This window comes from Heterodontus francisci, chromosome 7, assembly GCF_036365525.1.
Source record: "Heterodontus francisci isolate sHetFra1 chromosome 7, sHetFra1.hap1, whole genome shotgun sequence".
Taxonomy (NCBI): domain Eukaryota; kingdom Metazoa; phylum Chordata; class Chondrichthyes; order Heterodontiformes; family Heterodontidae; genus Heterodontus; species Heterodontus francisci.
Genome location: NC_090377.1, coordinates 105713609 through 105736172, shown reverse-complemented (window position 1 = coordinate 105736172; position 22564 = coordinate 105713609). Strand labels below are relative to the sequence as shown.

The following is a 22564-nucleotide window of genomic DNA, read 5'->3' as shown; positions in this document are numbered from 1 at the left end:
TCCAGTACTCTGCAGTAATCCCTAGCTGAGACAACCCACTCTGAGACCTGTGAGGCTGTTGGTCTGGAAATTCCTAAAAGAAAGACCCTCCCTCCCTGTGCGTGAAGCACATAGGCTTTGCTTAATATCACCTTGACAAAATAGCTTGCATCTGGGAACTAATTCGATAAAAATAACCCATCTCCTTCCACAATTTTCCATCCCTAAATTTTAATGGACAGCAGGTCGTGGTGGTAGTGCAAAATTTTACAAAATGCACTCCTAGTGCATACCAAGGAATAGTTCAGCAATGTACTGCATTATTGTGCATTGCTATTTTTAACATGAACTTTGGGCGGTGTGCTCAAAAGATTCATAAAGTCAAGCTGCATTATTCAAGGGCCAGCACTGTCTCAACATCCTTTTCTCAACATCTTAGGAAAGTGGTTTGCCCTGCATTAAGTTGGTTCTCTTCCTCTTTCAATCTCATATGCCACCCTCCATTCTTCAGCAGAATGTGGACAAAAGACTGCTCCCCCAACTCTCTTGCTCCTTATCCAACATTGGAAAGTTTGTAAGAGCCGACTGGAGTAACTTTCCTTCCTTTTCTGTGAGTACAAACTTCTGTACCAAGGTCTAAAAAGACTTTGTATCTATCAGAGGACTAGTTGACAACAAACTTGTTTTGTGAAGAATTGTGCAAACACAGATCCAACTATAATACAGTAAAGCATTGAAACATTACAATAAATCATTTGGCCTACCTTTTTCAAATGTAAACTCCTTTATCTCTTCCTTTTCTGTGTTTTTACCTCTATTAGTATTTTTTCCTAGCAGCAGAGCAAATGCAGTTGTCTTGCTTTTATTCCCTATTATGTTGCTCTACAGATCAGTCAGCTGGTGTCTAGCCTGCTACAATATAGGCATGGACAAGTGGAACTCCACACCATTATCAGCAATCACAATGTTCCATTGAGTAAGCTCAAGACCACGCAGATTAGTTGAAAGCTCACATCAGAGATCCCTTACAATGACAGCCAAATTGGATAGCATGCCAGAGTTTTGGGTCAAATTCTGAGGCTTAGTTCCCTGAAAATGGTGTGGAAATGACTTACTGCCCAATTCCTGCTGATGTTATGGGCGCCCTTAACTTTCCAAAGTCTATGGCTGGGAGGCCGGAATGCCCACCCGAATCAGGAATTAACTCTTTCTAATACGCAAGTTGCAGTCCAATGATACATTGAACTCTGATTGCCATTTTAGCACAGTACTGAGCACAGTATGTGCTGTGCACATACTTATCTAACATTACTATTATAGCATCTTTTGTGTCAATGCCAGCTTCCACTTGTTATCCATATACAGATTCTTATATTATTTTTCTCTATTGCTATCCCTTGTCCTTTTTCAGAAATGTTGCATCACAGCTGAGAAAGATCTCCTTACTTGCATGAGTCAATCATATAATTTTATGCAACGTACACTACATTTTGTCGTCACTGGAACAGTTACAGAAAGTTTGAGACTGGAAGAGGTGATTGCAATTCAAATACCTGAATTCAAAACACTTGCAATTCATAATTATGAGGGGTTTTGAAAAGTTGAGTTCAGGAAAAGTGTCTTTCAATAGTCAGAGTGTGATCAGAAGAGGACATAATTTTAAATAATAACCAAAAGAACTAAGGGAAAGGTTTGGAGAATTTTTTTTATTTGGAGAATTGTTTTTCATTCATGTTGGAATGCTTCCTCAGAAATACCGAAGGAGAATCCATGAAAGCTTTTGAAGAGGAAGCAGACTCTATAATGGTTTTTAGAAGGGTAGTGGATAAATATTTTAAAAAGAGCAATTCAAGAGTATGGGGAAAAGATAACAAAATCAGTTTATAAGGATAGCTCTTTTAATGAGATGACATGCGTGGTGGGTGGATTGGCCTCTTTTACCGTAAAGTTCAATGATTACATAAATTAACCCAGTTAGAATGAAAAAAAATTGCCATATCCCAATTCATCAACTTAGTTCAGTGGAAGCACTCTTACTTTTTGCGTTAAAGGCTTATGAGTTTAACTCTCACTCAAGGACTTTAAGCACATAAATCTAGGGGTTGAAATTTACCATGGGCTTTGGGACCCTGACATTGGGCTGAAAAGTGGGACTGGCTCAGCGATTTTTTTTTTACTGCAAGCTGCCTGCAGGCTCACTGTCCAATTAAGGATGGCAGATGGGCTTCACATGTCGCCGGCCCAATCAGAAAGCCAGCCGCTTTGAAGCCTCAGCAGCCCCACTGGGTGAGGTGGGTGCTGCTGAGGCAGACAGGAGACTTCAAAGGCACCTCAAAATGGTGGGACCCTCGGACAATGAAGTAAAAATTAAAATTTAGGGGGCAGAGGGTGGTGGGCTGTGTGGGACAGAGGGGAAACCCTGGTGGGGGGATTGTTGGGGCCGCAGGGGCTGCTTTTCATACCTACGGCCCCTCTCTTTGCGCCATGGAGCCTCTGGCTCTGATGGCCCCCAACCCAGGATGCTGCAGAGAGGTTGCCTCCATGAAGCTGGTGGCCTCCCAACGTGGTTGGGGGAAGGGAGTGGGGGAGGTGGGGTGTTCCATCATTGGTGGCCCTTAATAGAATCCTCAATTATGCAAATTGGCTTCCCGCTTCTGTAGAATGGGCAGTTGATCTGCCTCGCAGCCTGCCTGCTGCCCGCCGCTGGAAAATGACCCTGGCAGCAGGATAACGACAGGGAACCATCCTGACATGACTCCTCATTATTATACCTGTTTCCCCACCCAACCCCACCCCACTTCCGTTCCTGCTACCCTGGAGCCAGTAAAATTCAGATCTAGGTTTCAGTGCAATACCAAGAGAATGTTGCATTTTTACAAGTCTTTCAGATAAGACACTAAACTAAGGGCCTGTCTGCTTTGTCAGGTGGATGTAAAAGATCACATGGCAGTATTTGAAGAACAGTGGAGTTTCCTGGTGTCCTGGTTAATATTTATCACTCAGGCAACACCACCTGGTCAATTCTAAAAGTGCTGTTTGTGGGACCTTGCTTTGTGAATTTGGCTACATAATAGTGACTACCTTCAAAGGTAATTCAATGGGTGGGAAATACTTTGGAACATCTTGAGAACATGAAATATCTTATATAAATGCAAGTTTGCTCTTTTATTATATGGATGAATCCAACGACAAGTTTCTAATGAAATTTTTGACATTTTGCAGTATGGCAGCCATTTTGAGATTAGAGTACAGATTTTATTTTATCGTACTCATCTCTTGCAGGTGTTAGACTAGACTTTCTATTAAGAACATTTACCTGGCTGCTGTCTAGAAAGCTTGGATCCTGACTTAAAGGGGAAGAAGGTTGTGTTGCTAAAACAGGTGAAGTGGTAGCTGAAGATGGTGCTGCAGCAGATTCTGCTATGTTGCCTTCTGCCTGCTCTGCTGCACTTTCCTTTCCCTCTGCAATTGTTGCCTCTTGCTGAGGAGCCATGGTATCTTGCTGTATTTCAGTGAAGGTAACTGACCTCTTTTGCTCTGTCAGAAACAAAAGTTCAAGTAAAAATATGCTGATCACTTTTTAAAACATTTCTTTCAGTTACATGCCAAAAGAGCATGATAAAGTCAAAGCCTCTGTTATAATATATATTTATACAATACGATGAATAACCTTGTAACATAACTGAAAAATCAATCTGATTAGCATCTTATGCCTTAATGTGATTTATTTCTGTCCCTTTCATTATTCTGAATGTCTTCCTTTCAGTTCTGTACACCTTACACCATATGCCATTCTCTGCTAGAATCATAAAAACCGTCATGGCTGTGCTGGCTCTTTGCAGAAGCAAACGTGCTTTGTTCCACGTCCCTGTTTTCTATCCGTAACCCTGTAAGTTCCTCATCCTTATGTACCCGTCCAACTCCCTTAAAAAATTATTTACAGTGTTCCCTATCCTGAAAATTCTCTGATTCTATCTTCTTAATAAGCCTCTTGTGCGAATGCCTTCCAAAAGACCATTTATACATTTACTGCACCACCTTCATCAACCTTTCCTGTTACCTCATAAAAGAATTCAATTAAGCTTAGTCAGATGCAGTGGTGGAATTTTATGCTCTCCCCCACAGCGGGTTTGGAGACAGGTAGAGCATAAAATCAGGTGGGATGGTGGCGCGGGGGGTGGGGGGGACCCCGCCACCATCCCGCCTCCACTGAAATTTAGTCCGGGGTGGGATTTGGGCCTTCCTGCCTCGCCGCCAATTGAGGCCCTTAACTTGGTAATTAACCCCCAATTAAGGGCCTCTTCCCGCCGCAGCCGCAATTACCTGTGCTGTAGATAGTTCCGCCGCCACACGGGAAGCACAGCACAAGAAACCTTGTGGCTTCGGAGGGGGGTCCCCTGCCGCTAGCATACAATTCCCCCCAATTTGTCTTTAAGAGGCCATTAAGAGGGCATGCACAGTGGAAACCTATTCTCGGGTCACTGTTATCAAATAAGAGAAGGCAAATGCAGTGGCAGAGGACAGTAAAAAATATTCTAGGGCAGACTTGAGCAGTATTGGAATCTATGCCATAATTCCTACTGACTTCTGTGCGCTAAAAGTGTTGGTGGATTCAGAAAAATAATGCAATCTTTAACAAAACAATGTTCTAATTGTTATATTATCCGAGTTTAATATAGCAGTTTGTATGTAGATTTGGCATTCAAGAAGGATAGGAAGTTGGGAAAAGTTGGTGCGGTAGCTCTGTTAATTAAAGAGGGCATTAGTACTGTAGTGAGAGACGACCTTAATTCTAAAGATCAAGATGTAGAATCAGCTTGGGTGGAACTAAGAAACAGCAAGAGGCAGAAGACATTTGTGTGATTTGTTTATAGGCCACCAAACAGCATGTCATTTTTTTTATTCATTCATGGGATGTGGGCATCACTGGCTAAGTCAGCATTTATTACCCATCCCTAATTGCCCTTGAGAAGGTGGTGGTGAGCTGCCTTCTTCAACCACTGCAGTCCATGTGGGGTAGGTACACCCACAGTGCTGTTAGGAAGGGAGTCCCAGGATTTTGCTCCAGTGACAGTGAAGGAACAGCGATATAGTTCCAAGTCAGGATGGTGTGTGGCTTAGAGGGGAACTTAGAGGTGGTGGTGTTCCCATGCATCTGTTGCCCTTGTGCTTCTAGGTGGTAGATGTCACAGGTTTGGAAGATGCTGTCTAAGGAGCCTTGATGCGTTGCTGAAGTGCATCTTGTAGATGGTACACATGGCTGCCGCTGTGCGTGGTGGCGGAGGAACTGAATGTTTGTGGATGGGGTGTCAATCAAGTGGGCTGCTTTGTCCTGGATGGTGTCGAGCTTCTTGAGTGTTGTTGGAGCTGCATCCATCCAGGCAAGTGGAGAGTATTCCATCACACTCCTGACTTGTGCCTTGTAGATGGTGGACAGGCTTTGGGGAGTCAGGAGGTGAGTTACTTGCTGCAGGATTCCTAGCCTCTGACCTGCTCTTGTAGCCACAGTATTTATATGGCTACTCCAGTTCAGTTTCTGGTCAATGGTAACCCCCAGGATGTTGATAGTGGGGGATTCAGCAATTGTATTGCCATTGAATGTCAAGGGGAGATGGTTAGATTCTCTCTTGTTGGAGATGGTCATTGCCTGGCACTCGTGTGGCGCAAATGTTACTTGCCATTTATCAGCCCAAACCTGGATATTGTCCAGGTCTTGCTGCATTTCTACACGGATTGCTTCAGTATCCGAGGAGTCGCGAATGGTGCTGAACATTGTGCAATCATCAGTGAACATCCCCACTTCTGACCTTATGATTGAAGGAAGGTCATTGATGAAGCAGCTGAAGATGATTGGGCCTAGACTAGCACCCTGAGGAATTCCTGCAGTGATGTACTGGAGCTGAGATGATTGACCTCCAACAACCACAACCATCTTTCATTGTGCTAGGTATGACTCCAACCAGCGGAGAGATTTCCCCCTGATTCCCATTGACTCCAGTTTTGCTCGGGCTCCTTGATGCCATACTCAGTCAAATGCTGCCTTGATGTCAAGGGCAGTCACTCTCACCTCACCTCTTGAGTTCAGCTCTTTTGTCCATGTTTGAACCAAGACTGTAATGAGGGCAGGAGCTGAGTGGCCCTGGCGGAACTCAAACTGAGCGTCACTGAGCAGGTTATTGTTAAGCAAGTGCCACTTGATAGCACTGTCGATGACACTGTCCCTCACTTTACTGATGATTGAGAGTAGACTGATGGGGTGGTAATTGGCCGGGTTGGACTTGTCCTGCTTTTTGTGTACAGGACATACCTGGGAAATTTTCAACATTGCAGGGTAGATGCCAGTGTTGTAGCTGTACTGGAGCAGCTTGGCTAGGGGTGTGGCAAGCTCTGGAGCACAGGTCTTCAGTACTATTGCCAGAATATTGTCAGGGCCCATAGCCTTTGCAGTATCCAGTGCCTTCAGTCGTTTCTTGATATCATGCAGAGTGAACCGAATTGGCTGAAGTCTGGCATCTGTGATGCTGGGGACTTCAGGAGAAGGCCGAGATGGATCATCAGCTCGGCACTTCTGGCTGAAGATTGTTGCAAATGCTTCAGCCTTATCTTTTACACTGATGTCCTGGATTCCCCAATCATTGAGGATGGGGATATTTGTGGAGCCACCTCCTCCAGTTAGTTGTTTAATTGTCCACCACCATTCACGACTGGATGTGGCAGGACTGCAGAGCTTAGATCTGATCCGTTGGTTATGGGATCACTTATCTCTGTCTATTGCATGCTGCTTACGCAGTTTGGCACGCAATTAGTCTTGTGTTGTAGCTTCACCAGGTTGACACCTCATTTTGAGGTATGCCTGGTGCTGCTCCTGGCATACCCTCCTGCACTCTTCATTGAAGCAGGGTTGGTCTCCTGGCTTGATTGTAATGGTAGAGTGGGGGATATGCCAGGCCATGAGGTTACAGATTGTGGTTGACTGCAGTTCTGCTGCTGTTGATGGCTCACATCTAAAAGCTCGCATGGCAGTATTTGAAGAACAGTGGAGTTTTCTGGTAATTAAAACACATGCAAATAAACTTACTTTGTCCTGGCGGCTGTCCCACACCGATATTCAGGCCGGTGGCTGGAAGTCCCGCACCTTCGGATCTCCATTCAAAGATCCGAGGCGGGAAACTGGTGGGGAGGGGGCAGGAGTGAAATTTTCAGGGTGGGGAGGGGTGAAACAGGGAAAAATCTTTCCATTAGCTGAGGGGATGATGGGAAGGGGTTGAAGGGCAAAGTTATAAAGTTTGGGGGAAAAGTTGATGATTAGTAAGAGAAGGTTTTCCGGTGTGTAAATAACATTAAATGGTCATGGGTGGGGGGGGGGGCCTCGATCTGTTGATAAAGTTTTCAATTTTTATTTGCCCTCAATGTGCCTTTTAAAAGTTAAACTACCAGTAAGGACTTGAAGCCCTTTAATAATGGTGCCAGCACCACTGCGCTGGCACTGGACGCCATTGCTGGGGACCGAGCGGCCACCCCCTCTGCGTCATTTAAATGAGCCCCCGCGCGAAATATCGCAGGGGCTCAGCGATGGGCGGGCCGCCACGATTTGTGGTGCACTCGTAAAATTCAGGCCAAGAGGCTAACAAACAAAATTAAAACACATGGGATTGGGGGGAATACACTGGCATGGATTGAGAATTGGTTAACATACAGAAAACAGAGAGTAGGAATAAATGGGAAATTTTCTGGTTGGCAGGCTGTGACTAGTGGGGTACTACAAGGATCAATGCTTTGTCCTCAGCTATTCACAATCTATATCAATGATTTGGATGCAGGGATTAAATATAATATAATATAAGTTTGCAGATGACACAAAACTAGTTGAAAGTGAGTTGGGAGGGGGATGCAAAGATGCTTCAAGAGGATTTGGAGAGGCTAAGCGAGTGGACAAAAATTTGTCAGATGGAATATAATGTGGAGAAATTTGAGGTTATCCATTTTGGTAGGAAAAACAGAAATACAGGGTATTTTTTAAATGGTGAGAGGCTGGGAAGTGTTGAACTTCAAAAGGACTTGAGTGTCCTTGTTCATGAGTCACTGAAATCAAACATAAAGGTACAGCAAGCAATTAGAAGGCAAATGGTATGTTTGCCTTTATTAGTAGGGGATTTGAGTATAGGAGTAAAGATGTCTTGCTGAAATTATATACAGCCTTGGTGAGACCACACCTGGAGTATTGTGTACAGTTTTAGTCTCCTTATCTAAAGAAGGATATACTTGCCATAAAGGGAGTGCAACAAAGGTTCACAAAACTAATTCCTGGGATGGAGGGTTTGTCCTATGAGGAAAGATTAAATAGACTGGCCCTTTATTCTCTGGAGTTTAGAAGAATGAGAGCTGATCTCATTCAAACATACAAAATTCTTACAGGGCTCGACAGGGTAGATGCAGGAAGGATGTTTCCCCTGGCTGGGGAGTCTAGAACTGGGGGAAACAATCTCAGAATAAGGGGCAGGCCATTTAGGACTGAGATGAGGAGGAATTTCTTCACTCAGAGGATGGTGAATCTTTGGAATTCTCTACCCCAGAGGGCTATGGAGGCTCAGTCATTGAGTATGTTCAAGACTGAGATCAATAGATTTCTACATATTAAAAACATCAAGGGATACAGGGATAGTGCAGGAAAATGGTGTTGAAGTAGAAGATAAGCCATGATCTCAATGGCAGAACAGGCTCAAAGGGCTGAATGGCCTACTCTTATTTCTTATGTTCTTATGGAACAGTAATTTGGCTAGATAGGGAAAAGAGGAAGTTCGAAAAGATAGCAGAATGCAACATATGCCAGGCTGTTAAGTTTACAGATCAATTCCTGTGCATCAACTGTGGTCATGACTTTGTTAAGAGACTGTCAATCTCAGTGTCCATGAAGCATTCAAACCAAAATCATTCTGAAAAATAATGCAATCTTTTTCCTGTCAATTTCACCCCAAACCAAAGAACATGAATCCTACAGAAATGGTGGGGCTAAGATGCTCTCTGATATTCTTTCTTTCACTTTGAATCAGGATGCCACATGTTCCCATCATCTCAGCCTTAAGTCCTGGCAAAGAATTTGAACTTATCATAAAGGGCACTGCAGATCATTCCATGTCATGGCACAGCACTACATTATACTACTAAAGTTCTATGTCTGATGGGATTTTTAACTAGTTTATGTGTCTTTTAATTGGTGTCTTTATACCCTTAAACATTGCTTTTATCAAATGGTTTTGTAGGTTTCAAAATATTTCCATTTTCATATGACAGTGTTCATAATTCTGGTTTCTAACTATATTTAGACATCAGATAACCACTGAAGAAAACTAAATTCTGAATCTTACCTAGTGGTTTGGCTTTTGGCTGGATGCTGCGTCTGGTTGTAGACAAACGGGCACCCTGTCGTCCTCTTACTTCAGTTTGTAACTTTGGACGCGAGAGGAGAGCACGCCGTGGCTAACAGGAGCAGTAATCATTTTAACAAAGTATTTTAACAACACCAATTTCATTCCAAATGTGTTTAATCACTTTCATAAAACTTGTTAGGAATTAAAACTAAGTTTTAGTTCAACGAAGTGAAAGCTGTCAATGTTGGGATGTAGAACATTTTTTAAATATGCGTTGCCATCAAATGTGGCCAAATACAATGTAAAGCTCTCTCTAACCTGTTCCAATAATGAACTTTAATCCAACTTTACATAAATAATCTTTGTTTAAATCCTTATTAGCTCTCATTAAGGTAACATTTCAATGTGATATTTGCAGTATAATTCTAAAATCAGGTCTCTGGAACCCAGTGGTATGAAACTGTCGTGGGGTCACTTTTGCACATTAATTGATCATACTATTGTTCTAACGCAGTGTCACATCAGGTTTAATCTGAGCAAGCACAAAATAATTTACTAGTAGGCTGCTTAACAAGATTTGTCACCTGTGTTCTGCTTCCTGTAGCTAGTAATCTGGGACCAGTAATACAATCTTACTGCCCTCTTAGACTGTCTAAGTTTATTTTATTTAAAGTTGGCTAAGGGATAACATTTTCAATCAACAACCAGGGCAGCATCAGGATCTCAGCCTAGTTCCAAGGATTGGAAAGACAGATGGGTCTATTTACGATAAAAGATCATTGGCCTGAAATGTTAACTCTGTTTCCTCTCTCCACAGATGCTACCTGATCTGCTGAGTTTTTATTTCAAATTTCCAGTATCCGCAGTAGTCTGCTGCTGTATCATATATTTTCCTGTTGGTGGAATATACAAGTGGTGTTTGAGAATCCATTTTTGGGGTCTGATTCGTGAGAAACCTGATCTTCTCACTTGCCTAAAGCACTCTCTGTACACACTGTGCGCTCTGCTTGCCCTACGGTAATTTTTTAAAAATTCATTCACGGGAAAGAGTGCTTTACAAAGAACAAAGAAAATTACAGCACAGGAACAGGCCCTTCGGCCCTCCAAGCCTGCGCCGATCCAGATCCTCTATCTAAACATGTCGCCTATTTTCTAAGGGTCTGTATCTCTTTGCTTCCTGCCCATTCATGTATCTGTCTAGATACATCTTAAAAGACGCTATCGTGCCCGCATCTACCACCTCCGCTGGCAATGCGTTCCAGGCACCCACCACCCTCTGCGTAAAGAACTTTCCACGCATATCCCCCCTAAACTTTTCCCCTCTCACTTTGAACTCGTGACCCCTAGTAATTGAATCCCCAATCTGGGGAAAAAGCCTCTTGCTATCCACCCTGTCTATACCTCTCATGATTTTGTACACCTCAATCAGGTCCCCCCTCAACCTCCGTCTTTCTAATGAAAATAATCCTAATCTACTCAACCTCTCTTCATAGCTTGCGCCCTCCATACCAGGCAACATCCTGGTGAACCTCCTCTGCACCCTCTCCAAAGCATCCACATCCTTTTGGTAATGTGGCGACCAGAACTGCACGCAGTATTCCAAATGTGGCCGAACCAAAGTCTTATACAACTGTAACATGACCTGCCAACTCTTGTACTCAATACCCCGTCCGATGAAGGAAAGCATGCCGTATGCCTTCTTGACCACTCTATTGACCTGCGTTGCCACCTTCAGGGAACAATGGACCTGAAAACCCAAATCTCTCTGTACATCAATTTTCCCCAGGACTTTTCCATTTACTGTATAGTTCACTCTTGAATTGGATCTTCCAAAATACATCACCTCGCATTTGCCCTGATTGAACTCCATCTGCCATTTCTCTGCCCAACTCTCCAGTCTATCTATATTCTGCTGTATTCTCTGACAGTCCCCTTCACTATCTGCTACTCCATCAATCTTAGTGTCGTCTGCAAACTTGCTAATCAGACCACCTATACTTTCCTCCAAATCATTTATGTATATCACAAACAACAGTGGTCCCAGCACGGATCCCTGTGGAACACCACTGGTCACATGTCTCCATTTTGAGAAACTCCCTTCCACTGCTACTCTCCGTCTCCTGTTTCCCAGCCAGTTCTTTATCCACCTAGCTAGTACACCCTGGACCCCATGCGACTTCACTTTCTCCATCAGCCTACCATGGGGAACCTTATCAAACGCCTTACTGAAGTCCATGTATATGACATCTACAGCCCTTCCCTCATCAATCAACTTTGTCACTTCCTCAAAGTAAGTTGGTAAGACATGACCTTCCCTGCACAAAACCATGTTGCCTATCACTGATAAGCCCATTTTCTTCCAAATAGGAATAGATCCTATCCCTCAGTATCTTCTCCAGCAGCTTCCCTACCACTGACGTCAGGCTCACCGGTCTATAATTACCTGGATTATCCCTGCTACCCTTCTTAAACAAGGGGACAACATTAGCAATTCTCCAGTCCTCCGGGACCTCACCCGTGTTTAAGGATGCTGCAAAGATATCTGTTAAGGCCCCAGCTATTTCCTCTCTCGCTTCCCTCAGTAACCTGAGATAGATCCCATCCGGACCTGGGGACTTGTCTACCTTAATGCCTTTTAGAATACCCAACACTTCCTCCCTCCTTCTGCCGACTTGACCTAGAGTAATCAAACATCTGTCCCTAACCTCAACATCCGTCATGTCCCTCTCCTCGGTGAATAAGGGTGTGTGTGTGTTGCGTGTGATGTTAAGGGTATGATAAGGGTGTGCTTGTCTCTCTCTCCCCCTCCCCTCACTGTCTCTCTTTCTCTGTTATCGTACCCAGCCACATCTCAATGTATTCGATTTCTCGTGCTGGTACCTGGAGCGGGGGTGCAGGAGCCCCGACAAGGCCTTTTGACACGTCCACGTCAGGAATAGAGGGAAAGACGAGGGCATCCCGTGCACCTTCCAACTCCTCGCTCTCCTCCGCCCTCCCCCCCAGTTACTGTCATCTCATCTGTACCTGAAGGCGCTGCCTCCCGCAGGCAAATAGCCGCACTGCTTGCCACCGGCACTCGTGCGCCATTTTCTCAGGGTGGGGTTTTACTCCATCGTCGCCGTGGTGACGTGTTTTTTTTTAAATAAAAGATTTAGCGGACTCACCGGCAAACGTGGGCGACCAATCGACAGCGACGCCCTCTGTCATGTGACCTCCGAAGGTGAAGACTGGCTGCAGCTTGGCCTGCTGCTCTTGCAGGAAGGTGCTCATGGCCTCCGGCTGGGAGACAGCCTTCAGCTGCTGGTCCAGGTCCCATAGCTCTACCTGACCCTTCTCAGACCAGACGGCTGCAATCTGCAACTCCCCGAGCTTTTTAACCCTCACACGGTTGACTCAGGCCAGCATTATATTGCCCATTTATAATTTCCATCCAAAAGCTGGTGGTGAGTCAGCTTCTGGATAATTGAGAAGCTTGGTAGGCCATTTAACAGTACAGTTAAGAGTCAACTAGATTGCTGTGAGTTTAGAGTCACATATAGGCCAGACTGGGTAAGGACAGCAGATTTTGTTCCTTAATGAACCAGATGGGTTTTCACAAAAGTCCGACAGTTTCATGATACTAGCTTGTGCGTGTAAATGAAGCTCCATGTTCAGTGAAACCCAGAAGGGGCACAAGCTTTATCTTTAGTTTTTAAAAAAAAAGTTTTGAAATCAATTTTTGGTATTTCAAAAAAAACTTTGAGATTTTTTTAAACTTCAGAACATGTAGGGAGTGTTCACCCTGAAACAAATAGAACCCAATCTTGTCTTGAAAAATCAATGGAAAGCTGATTGTAATTCAACTGTTTACAAAAATTCAACAGAACAGGGAAAACTTAAAAATGAGATATGCAAAGGGTCCGTAATGATATAAACATTCATATAGGAGATAAATTTCGTCCCAGCTTCTCCACATCTCTTTAATATTCTCTCGTTCACTTTTTTTTGTCCTCTTTTGGTGAGTTCCTACCAGGCAAGCCAAATTCAGATGGGGAGCTTACCTAAGCACCGAGACTAAGATATGGTCAAGTATCTGAACTCACTGTGCCATCTAGCTGATGCCCTTTCTAAATTGTAGATAAGTTATGTGTACATTTATATCAGTGTGTTAATGCCCTGCATCAGTAGTCATGTATTGCTTTAAACAAATGTCAATTTTAGAGTATCAAAGTGACCCATGGAAACGTGAGCAATACATCAGAGTATAATCTTCATGTAGAAGCTTCTAAATACTCTAAAAGTATGGCTGTAAGAGATCATAGTTAAGTTCCATCTTTTCAATAGTCTGAACTTAATTTTGGAAACTATTTAAATAATTTTAGTGTATTACATCTGCCCTGCTCTCTGCTGCATAAATTATGTTTTGTCCACGATCACTGATCATCTGAAGTTCTGAATTATACTGCATCACACTGAAATATATGGCTGTTACCATGACTGCTTACTGTATTTTAATTACATTATTAATTTCTTGTTCATGATCTTGTGTTACTGAATTTTCATGCAAGGAACAATCTCAATATTAAATTAACATTTTATTATCATTAGTTTCTCCCTTCTCACTCCTAAAAACAAAATACTCATTATGTTTAATTCCTGGGTTTTACAGCATTACTCTAAAGATAAGAGTTCACTTTCTCACCTGCCTGAGACCTCTCTTCCTTCCCAGAGGTTGTTGTATAAGAAGATTCTGCTGACCAGGTTCACTTTGCACACTTGCTACCCTGTTAGCATATTAAATGTTAATCGGATTATAAATAAATCACTAGTTTGGAAAAAATATTTTTTTGTAGTGCTTGCTTCATGTTTCAGAAAACTATGATTAACTTATGGTTCTAATAATATAATCCTGACTGTAGTACGAATACAATACAATAATTTATGTATTGATTTTGTTCAAGATTTGTTTGACTGAAAACAGTCTCATATTAAAGATTCCTGTTAATTTAAGCAAATAATTTCTTCTTTTGAGTTAATTATGTATTCATCTTAAAACATCCACCTCAGACTCCATTTACACAACACCATGATAAATTTTCAAGCATTGTAAAGAATTTTGTTTAAGAACATGTAAAATTCAAAGATTAAAATACTTAAAGTGTCTGATGCATTCAGCTACCTTTGTCATTACATTAATAACTTGGCTGAGATTAATAATATCTAACAGTCTGGTGTGGAATAGGTTTTACTGAAACTCAAATCCATGTAATTAATTCTACAAAGGCAGTGCTTTCCCTTTAGCAGTAGAATAATTTGTACTGCATTTCAACCCAAATAAATCATCTCTAATGTGTGAAAATGCACACAAATGACATTTTCACTAAGAAGATAAAGTAGAAGATAAATATTACACAGATCTAAAACAGAAACAAACACTACAGAGGTCAAAGTCTACTATGTTAAATAATGTCTGGCAATGGTGGAGGTGTTCAAATATTGTGGAAGAGTCAAGAACAAAGGGACATAAAAATGTCAATCATTTGTCGGATATAATACGTTTTCAAGAAATAATTCTGCTAAAAGTGAGGCTATATCCTAGTACAAACTATCTTAAAAGAAAGTGACTCTACATACTTATCAATCTTACTGGGGACAGAAAATCATGGACTGTGTTCCTGTGCTTACCAAATTTGCACAGCAGATGGGTGACATTCCCTGCTACCACAAACATTAAAAATTACTGTAGTTTTAATTTTCCAATCAAGATTTCTTGTACGTATATTTTTTCCCCTCCAATCCAAGCCAATGAATATTGGGCTAGAAACTTGTTCACGTGACACCCTACTGCCATTTCCTGGGGATGCGATATGCCACTGACTGCTTTCTGCATGCAATTGCCACAATAGACTGGTGGGAAGACCTTGAAAGGACACTATCCTGACATCACGCTGTCAAACCAGCTAATGAGACACCAAGATTAGAAACTTAGTCCACACAGGTCCAGCCCACAAATCTGTGCATCACTCAACAACGATCGGGTGTGCAGCTACTAGATGGGACCTGAAATTGTGCAAACTAAAGGCCACTCCACAAGTTAGAGCTGAGGTGTTTTTCAGTAAGGTTTGATGGGGCACAATTAGTGGAACCACTGTGACTGGGTTCTTGGAGATTTTATTTACTATTTTCTGAATATAGCCAAGGAGGAGAAAGGAAGACCTGACCCAGGTCTGGGAGCAGTTGTTGTCATACCTCATGGCTAGTAAATTGAACAGAGTAGGCAAAGCGGAAAAGTTCAGCGAGGAGGCAGGCGGAGCAGGAAGAGGCAGGGAGAAGAGGAACCTGTGTAAGTGGACAGACTGTGAGTGCAAATTTCAGGGCTCCACTTCCACTTCAACACCTTTCCCATCCCAACGTGGAGCCACCATTCACCACCATCACATGCATTTCACACTCCCCATGGCCAATGTTTAGCATTGAAAGCCACCATCAAAAATCTTCATACAACATATCCAATTATACAAACAACAATGAACAATTCACCTTTGTGCATTCCCTTCGTGCCTGTCTTGCGGATGCCTTTGACTGGTCTAGTGCTCCTAAGAGGTGCTACTCCACTGGCTACAGCATGGCTGGTGGAAGGCTGCTGACTTTCACTGGGGGAGACTAGCAGGATGCACTCAAGCAGCTGTGGGCCTCAAGGGTCTGACTTTAGACTGCACCACTGCGACTTGGCAGACTGCAGTCTAGACTTGCTGATTGACAGGCAACAACAAGGGCACTGTCGGAGTGGGATGATGAATGCAATCATTTTGAGAGAGGACAGCAGATTCATCCTCCACAGGGCCACTGCCACTCCCACAGGGCGGCACCTCACCAATCCCAGTAACCTGTTGGAGGTCAGATTGCTGGACCGTTGTGAAAGCCTGCTTGCCCCTTTGTGCACTGAGATCCGCAACCGCAATGGCAGCAGTCTGAGCTTGCATGGCAGCTACGATCAATCTCATGACCTCCATCTGAGCTTCCACTGCTGCAGTGAGATGTTGCAAGGATTCCACCTGTGTTACAGGTGAAGCTGAAACAGTGATTGCCAGTCTACCAGTGCTGCTGCTTCCACACTGGAAAGGATGGGTTCCAAGGTCGTCACGATGCCCTCTGCCACACTGGAGCTAGATTCCTCTACGCTCCTATAAACGGACAGAAAGCTGTCTGGCAAGCCTACCAATGCTTCAAACATCTCAGTGTGTATGCTTATCAGTGTTCTTCTGTATGCCACCCCATTGAGGTCCTCATCTGAGTCCCCTGCAGCCGACCCTGTCTGCAATCTCGCCCTTCGGGGAGCTGGTGTACAAGCAATCCTTTTCCCCTGGCCTGGCAGCAGCCCACTCATGCCTGATAATTCGCCATGTGTAGATCCTGACTCTGTATTAGCCTCTGTTGAGGTTGTCGAGGCAGCAGGTTTTGGGTATCTGAAAGCATACAAGCAGAAGATGAGAGTTGGTGTGATGGAAGGGTGAGTGGGCAGGAAAGCAGGAGTTTCATCGTCACATCTCAGAATGAGGAGGGAGTTCAGAATGGCATAAGGCAGATACCCACTATTACCCTGGATGCCAGATGCCACGGCTGTCTCCTCTGAGCCCCTGATCTCGAGCACCATCTCCTCCAGGGGGCTCAGCAGATGGCATCTTAGAACCCTCCCACCATCCCAGTTCTCTGAAACACCTGGTTGTTGTGCACTACTTTTACCTGCAAGAGAGAGGCAAAACTGTCAGTGATAGTGGGACACTATGCATGAGTGATGTGCCTGCCATAACTTAATAACTGAAGATCTGTGGAGACAGTAAAAGGTGGGTGTGATGCTGGCAGTATTGGAAGGCATGCATTGGTGAAGTGCAGTATGTGCATGTTAAGTGTGAGTCCGGAATGCCAAGGAGTGCTCCTGGCTGAGTGATTGGGGCCTAGTGTGTTGAGCAGAGTGAGAGGTTGCTGGTGCGCTAGGTGTGAGATGTAATGTAAAGACACTTTCATTCACCTTGACCACCCTTGTGAGATTACTGTACTTTTACAGAACTGCTATCATGTTCTGGGAATTAACCTCCCTCCCTCTCTCCTCAGACTGGTGTGTGAGGACTTCTTGCCCACCTAGGAAAGCATAATATCCCTCCTGGAGTCCACTTCCCTCACCGGGGCCTCCAAGACAGTGCCACCGGTGCTGCTGAACCAGTGAGTGCTCCCTTGTTTGCTGTGTCATTGTGGTTCCTGGAATCTTCCAAGTTGATTTTCCAGCAGCCTTCAGTTCAGGTGTGCAGCCTACTTACAATAATAGAGTCAGCCTTTAAGAGCAGGCTGGCTGCACCACATGGTCTGCAAACAACATTGCCGCACCCCCCACCCCCCCCACAGAGCATAGAGGCCACAGGCAGCATAGAGCAGAGAGAAGCAGCATGGGAGCCACTCTGGCCAATGCTACAGTCATTCAGATGAGGTGGGTGCACCAAATTTGCTTGTTGCCTACTTTGATCGAAACAGGTGTGGGCAGGTCGCGAATCACGATCCCCGCACCCAAAAAATGAGGCTATCCAATTTCTAGCCCACTATGTATACCGACCACTTAAGTTACAGAGCCCATCTAACTAATTGTATTCACATCAGGACCGTACTTTGGTTGTCAGCTTTTCAAAGCTATTGGTCTTCTTTTGTTAATTTTCTAGATTTCTGTACAGTCTTGGAACTTCAAAGGTGCTGCAAATCCTTTCAGCATGGTGCTCACTACTTCCTTTCCAAGGTTCTTCAGTTTTTTGACATCAAATGGATCAAAGGGCACAGTAGTCAATCATGTAGCTGTGGATAGATTAGTGTATTTTTTGCTTCCAAACATAGGGTAGAATTTTCCCAACCTAAGTCCCTGGCCAAAAGGCGGGACCCACTGACAGTTGGAGCGGGCTTTGCCAACACTCTTTAACTGAGCCACGATATTAGCATCGTGCCTCCAGGTTACTCGACCAATCAAGGAGAGTGCGTGGGATGACCCACTGGATCTGTCAAAGGGAGGATTTCTAATTAAAGGGCCCATGACATGGGTCAGAATGGCTCACTAGCACTTAGATTTTTGAGGCTGCAGAAACTGCAGGAATAAAAAGGAAACGTGGAAAGGCTGCTCTCTCTCTTACCTGGAGATCCTACTGTGCAATCTGAGGCTCGGCAGTGAGGGGAGCTCTCCCAACCAGGCATGGATGGAAGCAGCTGAGGAACTCAGCAGCAGAACATGGTCTCCCCACCCTGGAGACAGTGCATCAAGAGGATCCAGGACCTCAGGAGGGAAGGAAAGGAGAGCGGCACAGGACTTTGAGGTGCCAAGTCCCACACTCTGACTTTCCCAGCACTCTTCTGTGCAGCACTCCTCAGAACACACCTTGAAGCTGCACTCATTCTTTTCTCTGCAGGCACCTCTTCATCCCCACCTGAGCAGCCAACACTCATACTCAACCTCATCCTTTGCCCACTCCCAATCATGCTTCACAGTCATGATCTACAGATGTTGTCCTTCCCTGCTACCCACACAAGCCATTGCTAACACTCATAACTCTCTGCTTTCACCCCTTGCAGAAGAGAGCACACAATCTCGGGGCCAGGCAGAGACCCAGGGGGTGGTCTTCCAGTGATGGACACCTTGATGGTCACTGGCTATGCCCACTAGATTCACTGGGAAAGAGGTCTTGTTCCAGGAGGCTGCAGGTGTCAGTAACGATCTGCTGTGAGAGCCTGAGCCTCTTGAGGCACTGGTGCTCACACGTCAAGAGAGCTGATCCTCTGCCTGCAGACTCTATGTTGTGCTTCCTTGGAGCTGGATCTCTGAGTTCATTCTCTCTGCTCTGGCGAGTGGCATGTGGTTGAGGAGAAGTCTGCTGGTGTTGTTGCTGCACTTCTTGCTCTTCATCAGAGGTACAAGTTAGAGCTGCATAAGCTGCTTCCATGCCGTGGTGAAGGCTGGCAGCAAGGAAGTGCAGCTAAAGGTGAGTGAAGTGCAAGACAGGTGAAGTGCTTTCCAAGAAGTTGGTAATCATCTGCCAAACAGTGATAGCACTCTCTGAGAGTGGTCATGGGGTTCCCCGCTCATCCTCCGGTGAAACCTGGCAGAAGCAGGATTATGTCGGGATCCTGACCCAAGATCACTTTTACGGGATTTAATTCCCTGCATGCACCCAAACTCATCTCTCCTTGCTTGGGAAAATTCCACCTACAGTATTTGATATGGCTAAGAAATATTGGACCACTCCCTGGTTACTTTCTTTGCTAGGACAACAATTTTGAGTCTTGGGTAAGATGGTGTACTCATTAAAATGAAGAGGTAAATTCCATGCCAGAGTGACTAATATTCTATTAATATGTTCTATTAATGTTTGGGTCAAGGAAAGCACCCACAAAAAGTTATTGCGGTTGGAAAGTCTGGACTGATGTGTTAGGTTTTTGTGATGGCTGATAGAGCCCATTCAAATGCAATTGATGTTGCCTTTGCAATTAAAGTCATGTTCAAACTAAAACTAGAGTCTGATAGGCACTCATCCACTAAGCAGCATTTTGTTAAGTAGATAAAAGCAAAGGTTCTTTAAAGTAGTATTTTGGAGTGATCAAAAGTTGCTGCAATGGTAGATTATGATACATTGGGGCGAATTTTACCGGGCCCCCGAAATCGGAGGTTGTGGTGGGTGGGGGGCCCGCAAAATACCTCCGGGAGAGGTCCGCCATGGGCCTCGATGCCAGGAAGGCCCCGCCCCATATTACTGGCAGTGGAGAGGGCTCATATCAGCCACCCCCCCCAACCACCACTCAACAACAGAAGCAGGATTTAAATATTTAAATTAGTGAATTAATTACCTACCTATTCCCGTCGGCCATCTCGCAGCCATATTCCGGCCGGTTCCAGGCACTCCCGTGCCTTTGGATCTCCATTTGGAGATCCAAGGTGGCACACGATCCAAGGCTGGGGTTGGGGAGGTGGGGTGAGGGGAATGAGGAAATCAATTGCGATTGGTGGAGAGGATGGTGGGAAGGGGTTGAAGGTGAAAGGTAATAAACTTTGGGTGGGGAGAAGGTCAGGATCACAAGGTAAGGTTTTTGGGGGAGGAGAAGGCAATTAATAAATTGTTTATTCATTGGGGTGGCGGAATTGGGCTTGAATCTTTCAGTGAATTTTTTACTTAAATTTTAAAATGTATACAACATTAAAAATTGAAATGAAGTTGAAGGGCATGAAGCCCTTTAAAAATGGCGCTGGCGCCTGCGCAATGGCGCCGGACGCCTTTGTCGGGGACGGAGTGCTCACCCCCTCCATGTCATCGAGTGTGGCGGGGAGAGGGGGCGATCCACCCCGTCCATTTAAATGAGCCGCTGCACTAAATATTGTGGCGGGTTTACAGAGTAAAGCTCGCACATGCGCCCCGCACCGTCAAGATCGGCAGCGAGCTGGAAAAATTCAGCCCATTATGTTGTGAAGCCCAGAGGATCAATAGGAGATGAAACAGAATCAGTGGGCTTCATTTGTCCAAACAATTGCCTATCCCAGTATCCCACTAGATAGCCCATTACTTAAGATGGTATATAGAGCACAAGTTAGTTGAGTTTGTTAACAACATAATATTATCTACGAAGACGAATGTCTGGAGCAGGCACCCTGGGCAGGACTTTCCTCTGGATTTCTGATGGTACTAGAGTAGATGGGTGTGAAAATCAAGTCAGGAGCATATAAATAAGCATGCAAATAGAGGCACAAAGATTTAAGTGGGGTTATAATGTGATATGCATCCATCATTATTTTCCATCATTATTGCTTTATTAACACTTTCTATGACAGCATATGCACAAGAACAATGCTTTCTGTGACTCAGAAATGAGAAGACCTTGACGGTACTAAATTATGTCTTATTCATTTACACATATATTTAATAAACTTAATAACAGTGGAAATGTAAACAGCCTGATTCATCAAAAGTTTTCATCTGCTTAAAGAACATTAATGTTTGACAACAATCATACTGAAATCCTGATATTTCACTCTTTGGATTCTTCAGGTTCCTGAGAGCATTTCAGTTTTCTCTGATTTTAATTATTGCATGGGTAGTTCAAATAAATTATGGAGAATCTATTCCAGTAGAGATAAAGATTGGTCATCAAAATGAGTTGGCTTTTACTGTGCCTTACCTTTTTATGCTACTATATTTTATGCTACACCTCCACCTTTACCATCCAATTTTCCATCAAAGACTTGATCATTTAAAAAGCTGGGGCATGTGTGCACAAATGAACATTATGAGACCATGTGTTGATAACATCAGTGTAATGGAACATTTTCACAGCACATCTGATTTTCAATTAAATCACAGGCGCCACAGACAAAAACATTATGAGATTAAAGGCAGGTGAATGATAATATGGTTTTTGTTTGGAAAAGTCAGATGACAACCAAATAACAATACTTATTAAATGACAGATGGAAGTGTTGTCAGGATTCCCAACACATACATTGACATAAATGCAACATTACACTGTACCTAGAAAGATTAATCTCAGCAGCCAGCCCCTGGGATTCATCGAGGACATTAGGTTCACTGCAGGGCAGGGAGATGAGTATTTAGGGAAATGTAGCATGCCTTGTCTATAAACAGGGCAATTCACAAAGTAACATGCTGTTGAACAACATGCACTTATTATACATTGCAAAAAATCAGTATAGACTTATACTGGTTTAGGGACCAGGCATTCAAATTAAGTATAATGCTTAAAAAACATGAAAAACTCATCAAATTCCACATTGGTATACAGTCCATGAGGAAAATATCAGTTTCTAAACTTCACAAAGAATGAATAGAAAATATGGTTAATTGAAGAAGAAAAAAGCCTGTTTTGCTACAGAAAAGAATTATGTTTTCTGCCTCATAGGGGTTTCAGTGATCCATTTACCCTATGAATGAAAATTAACACACAAAAACTGTACATTCTTTAGGGTGCTATATGCTAACAAAGGTCTGTACTTCATTCATTGCATTCTACAAAATAGAGTCAAATTTCTGAATGCCATTTTAGTAAATGTACGCAATGAAATTTAAGATGTAGGTTTATACCCACAACAGCCCTGAGTGAAGGTGAGCTTTTAAAATCAGAGGGTGAGACAAGTCAGTTTTGATTGCCTTTTAGCAGTTAGTTACAGCAAACAATTGTCAGAGATTGAGAGTGGTCACCTGGCC

The 22564-nt window shown here is 43.7% G+C and overlaps 1 protein-coding gene across 1 annotated transcript in view; it reads right to left on the bottom strand.

Moving 5' to 3' along the window:
* The window catches only part of LOC137372405 (protein unc-80 homolog), a 500647-nt gene that overhangs the window by 339 nt on the left and 477744 nt on the right, over window positions 1–22564 (bottom strand). Inside the window, exons 61-64 of the mRNA XM_068036292.1 lie at window positions 21872–21928; window positions 14029–14110; window positions 9345–9456; window positions 3296–3516 (exon numbers count right to left, since the gene is read on the bottom strand). Of these exons, the coding sequence (XP_067892393.1) occupies window positions 3296–3516; window positions 9345–9456; window positions 14029–14110; window positions 21872–21928 (472 nt within the window). The remainder of the gene's footprint in view (window positions 1–3295; window positions 3517–9344; window positions 9457–14028; window positions 14111–21871; window positions 21929–22564) is intronic.